The following is a 7,755-nucleotide window of genomic DNA, read 5'->3' as shown; positions in this document are numbered from 1 at the left end:
TATGCATATAATTGTTACATTGAAATAATTAAAATGTGTGATATTGTGAAAACACTAGTGAAGACGGAGCAGAGGAGACATGAGGTGGGTCAATGAGTTAAGAATCCCATGAATTTTGCCTGACTAATTTTGACTACTTGAATCTCTTGCAAAATTTTGAGGTCTTTGCTCCGTACCATACTTAATTTTGGTTAATTCTTGCTTTACCAGTATACTTTATCTTTACTGATGTTGTTTCGGTTTCCATAATTTATTAAGAACTAGTTGGGTACTTGGTGTTACTTTTTGACGTTTATGAGTTATATATATTACAGCCACATGTTAATTGTACATCAAAAAATATTTTCGTATTTGGCAATCCCATTTATTTATGATTATGCAGAGGCATCTGGTTGATGTTAATGCAATAATACATTTAACTATTATGCAAAATTGTCTCTCAAAGCCATTTATTTCGTGAAACTAACATTTTCTGGTAAACGAAGCAAACACTTTTTTTGGTAAATGTAGCGAACATTAATGGTTTATCCTCATTTTGTGTGCAGGTGTATAAAAATACTAAATTATACTTTACATCCAGGTTAAGAGGGAGTATTAAATTTAGATTTTAAAGAATTTGGTAGGATTTTAAAACTTTAGAATTTTAAAAGATTTGAGTGAGTTTTTAGCAGATATGATTATTTTTTAGAGTTTTTATATTTAAAAAAAGAAAATGAAATGGGATTGTGGGAGATTTTATCATTAAACTTTGGATGATTTTATTAGAATATTTATCAACAAAGGATTTAACTTCTTTACATGGTAGTTGGTTGCTTAATTGTTCTCTATCGTGACTTTTACTTGGTCCTTCTAATGCCATACCTCTTTCAATTGCACTAATGTTTGAACGTAGGAGTTACTGTATGTTTTCAACTTTTAGTAGTTAAAAGGTTCATCAAAACTGTTGTGTTTTTCTTGGCAATGAAGTTCGTGGAGTTGTTGAATGCCCTGGAATGGACTTTTCTGAACCGAAAGACTCTTTCTTTGTTGCTAAGGTATCGTTCTGTGCCCATTCGTATGCCTAATTGTGACTATAGACAACTCTGCACTGCAGTCATATTGATTCTTTTCCCCGTCCTCTTAAACTTCTCTCATTATAAAAACATACATCAGATATACATCTTTTTCATACAAGCTTATATTCAAAAGCAAGCTAACAACTCTATGACACACGACATGTCTTTCTTACACACTAAAAAGGCACTTCTACTAGACAAGTTTACCTTCATATAGTCAAGTTTCACACCTAAAGCAAAAGGTTTAATCATGAATTTTACCAACCACATTGACTTGTAACTACTAGTTTTCTCACTTGGTTTCTCAAATTCCTTTAGTTTGGTTTGCGTTGAAAAAGGCATCATTCCCCATTAAGAGCTGTGTTTGCTGGAAAGAAGAAAACTTGTTCAATGAATTGATCAAGCGAAAACAACAGAGGGAGATTGCAAAGAAAACATGTCATGAATTGACGAAGAAATTCGCAAAAGCAGAAGCTGAGTCTGCAGGAGATTCAAATTAAGAGGGAGGAGCGAGCTTACCAAACTTTGAGGTCTCTAAGTTCATTATTATACAGATTCAAACTGAACCAAACTGTGTCTAAGCAAAACCATATCCACTCAACATCACTTTCATTTTATTTAAATGATATATGTACCTCTATAGTACGATGCCAATCCGACCCGTGGTGGCAGAGCGAGGATCAGTTCTCTGGCCTCGGGTTTGTGTTACCTAGACGGCGTGGCGTCACACATGTTTGGTTTAAAAGGTATCCTTCGACTCACGTCTCTGTTTCATGCTGAATTTGAAGCTCTCTCATGGACGATGGAAACTGATCTTTTTATAGGCTATACTTCTATCCGTTTTGAAACAGATTGTTCGGAAATCTTGAAAGTGACAGATGCGAAGAAGGACGAAAAGTGCTCAAGTACGAGTTAATATATTCTCCCATGTACGCTATCAGGTTTTAGAGTGACTGCCTCGTAAGGCAAGCATTTCCGAACAAGCTTGATATAATATATGGTGTTTTTAACGTAAAAAAGAAAAAAAAAATCGAAAAAGATAACTGTGGAAAAAAAAAGATCGAACTTGAAAAGCTTATCTTTGCTGATCATGGCGCATATCCTTATATGATGATGGTGGTGGTTTGATTCACAGGAGACTTAAGGTTCGTGGGAAAGGAGACTGAGATCAAGTTTCAGATTGATTGCTGATGGAGAAAGAGATGCTGGCTCGAGAAGGAGGATGAGATCACCAAATAGGTCCTCCTGGTTGAAATCGGCGGCAGAGACTTCACCGGTGGAGAAGTGGCTGGTGATCAGCGAGAGTTGTGGCATTGAGGTATCTCTTGCCCTTTCTATCCGATGGTTTTTTTTGTTTTTCTAAAATCTTTCAAAATTCTACCGTATACCCTATGATTTTACTAGTCATATTTTTCAACTAAAAAATCAAAAAAAGTCTTCTAAAATCATTTAAAGTAGCATTCTAAAAATATTTCTAAAAATCCTATGTTTTATAAATTGTTGATTGAATAACAAGAGATTCTGAATTATTTTAAAGGATTTTACATAAATCTTAAATTTGATAACATAGGATTTCATAAGATTTTTTAAAATTGAATAACAAGTAATTTTAAAAACACTCTAAAATCTTCTAAAATATCTGTCTCTAATTGTGTAGTTGTTTTGAATATGGGCCGTTCCATGTCAAAGAAAATAATTTATTATGGGCTTTAAATTAAATGGGTCCAAGTCAAAACTCTACTTTAGTTTACAAGTACAAGCGCATCCTACGATGATGTGATACTGATTAATGTGGGACACCGCTCAGTGCACACTCACTGTTAGTAGAGTACAATGAACTGAACTGTTATCATAGAAATGGAAACGAAACTGCAGAAAAGTAAAGACAAAAGTTTAAAGAATTATACCTGTTGTCGATGTGCGGACGCTTTTATCGTTAGAATCGGTATACTGTATACACATGGACTATTCGTAACACTCTGAATCTTCATCCTAATTCCTCCAAACAATTTTTTTTTTTTACAAAGTTCTTACAAACATTTGAGGCTTTGAGCTGACCTTTATTACATTGTTGTCACGTGTAATTCCTAACTATATAATATTCACACTAACGTTTCTTTCTCGTATAATATTCTTCTTGTCCCTATGGTTTATATGTATTATCTGTGAGTCCAAATTATATATATTTAATCGGTTTCCTTATAATATCTTTAATTTTTAAAAATTTGCTAATCACTAATCATTATATAAAATTATTCTCTTAACTTGAACTTTTAATCTTCTAATTCAAAATCCAAGATAGGTTATTAGTTTAAAGTTTGAACAATATCAATAATTAGATATTAAACGAATTATTTATATTATTTTAGTTATATCTATGAAAATTTACGTACATAATTGATGAAGATATAGAATAAAAATACATACATATAATATAATTGGCGCTCGATAAATTTGCTTTAAATCTTTAAAACAGTTGAACTGTCTATAGCTATGAGTTCTAGGAGGGAGAAAAGACTAATAAATATAATAACTTCCTCTGATCTCTAACTTGAGATTATGGTTCAGACATTAAGAAAAGAAAATAGTCTGCCTCTCTAAACCACTTAAAATATATAGCTCTAGAGAACAAATCATTGAGTTTTTAATTCGATGGATACTAATCATACGATTTTACCTTCTATAAGAGTTTTACATCTGATTATCACTAGCCCTGTTGACCGATCCATATGCTTCTGACCCGCGGGGTGGCATCAACCATATTAGTTGAACATGATTGTATAGTTATCAAGTCAAACTTTTAGTATATGAAAGTGCGTATATATATGATTATCTTTGATTTGACCAATAATAGGGAACAAACATTTGTTTTTTCCTTTAGTTTTATTTGAGCAAAAATCTGAATGAGAAGTCCTTTAAACGCCATTCATCTTATGTGAAACACTTACAACATATGTCCTTGATCTCGATACAGTTAGAATGAATTTTAAGTTTGCTTTGATTATATATAGTTTCTAACTTTGTATCTTGTATCTCGACACAGTTAAAATTACTAGTGTATTATTTTATCCGAAAACTATGAGATTTTTTTTCAAGCTATTTTATTATGCATATATAGGATTGGGGTGGTGGTGGACCTGGTGGTGGTCGCCGCTTACGCCAAACAAAGGAGTTGGGAGAAAGCGAAGAAGCGACGTGGTTCTCCTCCTTCGTTGACTTGTCTTCATCACACTGACTCAGCATACCACATGATGTGACCACTATGCAATATCTACTCCTAGTTATCCGTTGACGTTTCAAATCCTTAGTCAACAAACCAATCAGCACCTCATAATTTATCGTATAAATTGTTTTGATCCAATAATTGATAAATTTTACATTTTTTATCCGAAAACATATATACATCTAGGATATATATGTCACCTGCTGTACATCTTGAGATATATATGTAATATAATTCTTACAATTTCCATTTGAAAACGCTTAAATCTTTCATCTCATGTGCACAAAGTCTTATTGGTTTAGACTTTATTATAGTGCTTGCAATCAGATTCTAAATGAAATCGGCTTCTGTAGGTTGAAAACCATTACATAAAGTGGCAATAATATGTAAGCCTACATGTGATATATCCTCAAGTCTAGAACCGTTAGAAGAAGCTTTAAATACATTGGCGAACCGAATGTTTTATTATAGTAGTCGAACAAGCCTCTATATATGCCCATTGTACAAAACAACCAGCAAAGAGAAGATTACAATTTATTGGCTCAACACATTATAGAAACAACAACATACAATACATTTTCATACATATATATCACATAGACTCTAATAACAAACTAAATAAGACCATGTTTGGCTCTGGACCCGTTTCAACTTGGACCTCTAATCAAGCAGTGTTCACAAAAGGGTAAATCTCATACCTAAAGTTACAGCTCCCACCCACAACTCTCCCTCCTTCTTTACCATCACAACAGTTAGGAAGCTCCCCAATAATCCCATTTAAACACGCCTTACAACTCTCACTCCTCAAGTCTCTCGTACACTGCACTAGTCCGTACAACTTCTTCTTTCCGATATTTTTCTCTCCTGTCGCAAACAGCTTCTGGTTGCCTCTAGTAGTCGCATTCTTAGTCAGCTCGATTAAAAGAGCTCTCGTCTGCGTGTTGAAGGATGTTGGATCGCTCACATTGTTGACGTTGTACAAGTAAAACCTGTTCTCGTAATCGATTTTCCCAAAGAATTTGGTCGAGGAATACTTGAGAAGACAGTTGTCGTACCATATTATTCCCGCCTTGTTGTTCGGACATCTTTGACGTATCTGTTACATAACAACGACGTTAAGAACAATCCTCGAGCTTGATACTATTTATAATACACTCTTTCCATTTCAAACTTAAATTGTTTTTTATTTCTATCAATAGAAATGATAGAATAGTGTTTTTCCAAGTATTAATTAAATATCTGCATTAGAAATGTAGAGTATATCCTATGCCGTTCAATATACATCTCTAAGATAGAGAAATATTTGGTATATGATATATGTAAATATTAATTGTGTGGTTACCTCGGGGATGGCGGTTGCAAGACAGGAGCTACAGTCAGAAGATGAGGCATCGCCGCGGCAAAGGGCCAAACCGTTGACGTTGTCTAGAGTGTTACCAGAGGAGGAGGCGGCGAAACCGGTGGATGGAACTATGTAAGAGAGCTGAGGAAAGAGATTGTTGAGATTTGACTGGTAGAGACTTTTCGAGGTGAAGCTTCCTTCAATGTCAGAGCACTTGTGGTAGAGAAACGCATTGTTCTGGCTTTGTGACAAAACGCTATGTATAGATAGAATTTGTATGGCTAATGCCAAGATGGGGAACCAAACCGTGCGTTTTGATGAAAAGAGTGAAGACATTGTTAATTTGATATTTTTTTTTGGAGGGTGTCTTTCTTTGGTAGAAGAAGTGTTGAGGTAGGGATGTTTTTATAGAGGCTAGCTGATTTTGGTCTTCGGGTTGTTTATTTATTTAATATGTTTATTACAAGAGTTGAAATTTTCATTTTTATACGGTCCAGATTTGGGTATTTTCAAATGTTGAATGTTTCATTTCATTACAAAAAAGAAGTCAATTTAGCTGATTGGCTAAGATTAAGTCAATTATATCAAAACAGCATTTCTTTTGTCCCTTTCGTTTATTGGTCATTTTCATTTAAAGGCTTCAAGATGAAATTAGAATGTAACGGTGAGGGGGAGAAGAGTTGGGAGACTTGGTATTGCGGGTTGCGGCGAGAGATAAGCCAGTGAAAAAGTCAACATTCAAAGGTTTGACTGAGTGAAACTTTTAAGATCCAATGAAAAAGTCAACATGAAAATGATTGCATTTATTAATATAAGATGTTTGTAAAAAACGTCCTATATTTAAAAACTTACAAGATAAAAGAATAGAGATATTGATTAAATAATTAATAGGCTTTAAAACGTACAAATATTAGCTAAAAATATCAAAAAACTATATCTTATCAAGATCATGGGTTAAGCATAATTATCAAACAACATTTTAACTCCTAAGAAAAGGGTATAGTTCATACCTTAGATTACACTCTGTTCCCAAGACTCTTGCTCCTTGTTTACCATCACAACACTTGGGAAGCTCCCTGATACTCCATTCCAAACAACCTTTACAATCCAATATGTCTTGTGCACACTGCACCAATGCATACAATTTTTTTTTCGCCCCGAGCCTTTTCTCCCCCGCTGCGTAAAGGTACATGTTTTTGTTTGGCCTGTTGGGTGTATTGGCTTCCAACATTAGCTCGTTGAGGAAATCTCTTGTTTTCTTATTGAACGATTCCATGCCCTCAATCATGTTTATTGGGTTGTGCATGGAGAAAACGTTCTTGTAGTCATTTCTCCTTGGGCCTGGGGCTCATTTGGCCGAAGTAATAAAGAGAAAACATTGGCCGTACCATACTTTTCCTCCTTTGTTCCTCTGACATCTCCTACGAAGCTGTCATACACACATACATTAACGTTATGTTTCATTTTGAACTAGGATTTAATTTTTAAACGATAAAATACGTTAAGATACCAATTTGATACCATATAGTAATCTCATTCAACATAATTGACTACTAGGCTCTTAAGGATTAAAATCAAATTAAATATTATTATATTCCAATGGGGTTTTAGATATGTGACGGCTAATTAATTATGTTGAAGTGACATTACTTACCCCGGAAAGGGCTGTGTTAAAGCAGGAGAGGCACTTGCAATCGTAGGAGTCCCCACGGCACTGTAATATTATGGTTACGAGATTGGGAACGTCGCCATGAGAGATGTGTATGAAACCGCTGGGATAATCATAGGTTAAGACTTGTCGGATGAGAAAGTTGAGGTTTTCCTCGTACTCACCTCCAGTCCTATATTTCCCTTCACTGACGAGGCATTTGTGGTTGAGATAGTCATTGGTAAGGTTCAGAGACGAAACGCTGCATATGAGAAGGAGTTGTATAGCCAAGATAGGGATAGAAACTAGGCGTTTGGATAGAGAATAGGAAGAGTGCATTCTCTTAAATTTTGATTCCTTATCCGGAGGTGGTCTCTTTTTGATAGATGAAACGTTGAGATTGAGATGTTTATATAGGAGAATATCGGAAGAATGTTAGCTGATTGGTCTCATTAGTAACTAGCTAGATGATTAACTATTTGTCTCA

At 34.6% G+C, this 7,755-nt stretch overlaps 1 protein-coding gene, 1 long non-coding RNA gene and 1 pseudogene across 2 annotated transcripts; 1 reads left to right on the top strand and 2 right to left on the bottom strand.

Annotated features, from left to right (window-relative positions):
* On the top strand, positions 740-4,459 carry LOC104787059. The gene is made up of 4 exons (XR_002032674.1): positions 740-1,034; positions 1,374-1,801; positions 1,907-2,373; positions 4,174-4,459. It is a non-coding gene; the product is annotated as an uncharacterized LOC104787059 (long non-coding RNA).
* On the bottom strand, positions 4,720-6,015 carry LOC104787052 (cysteine-rich repeat secretory protein 38-like). The gene is made up of 2 exons (XM_010512553.2): positions 5,621-6,015; positions 4,720-5,374 (listed from the first exon to the last, which is right to left on the bottom strand). The coding sequence occupies exons 1-2, from the start codon at positions 5,954-5,956 to the stop codon at positions 4,943-4,945; spliced, it is 768 nt and encodes a 255-aa protein (XP_010510855.1). The 5' UTR covers positions 5,957-6,015; the 3' UTR covers positions 4,720-4,942.
* Positions 6,600-7,755, bottom strand: LOC104706382 (annotated as a pseudogene).

Source organism: Camelina sativa, chromosome 1 (genome assembly GCF_000633955.1).
Source record: "Camelina sativa cultivar DH55 chromosome 1, Cs, whole genome shotgun sequence".
In the NCBI taxonomy this organism is placed as follows: Eukaryota; Viridiplantae; Streptophyta; class Magnoliopsida; order Brassicales; family Brassicaceae; genus Camelina; species Camelina sativa.
The sequence above is the reverse complement of the archived record's forward strand: the minus strand, read 5'-3'. Positions and strand labels throughout refer to the sequence as shown.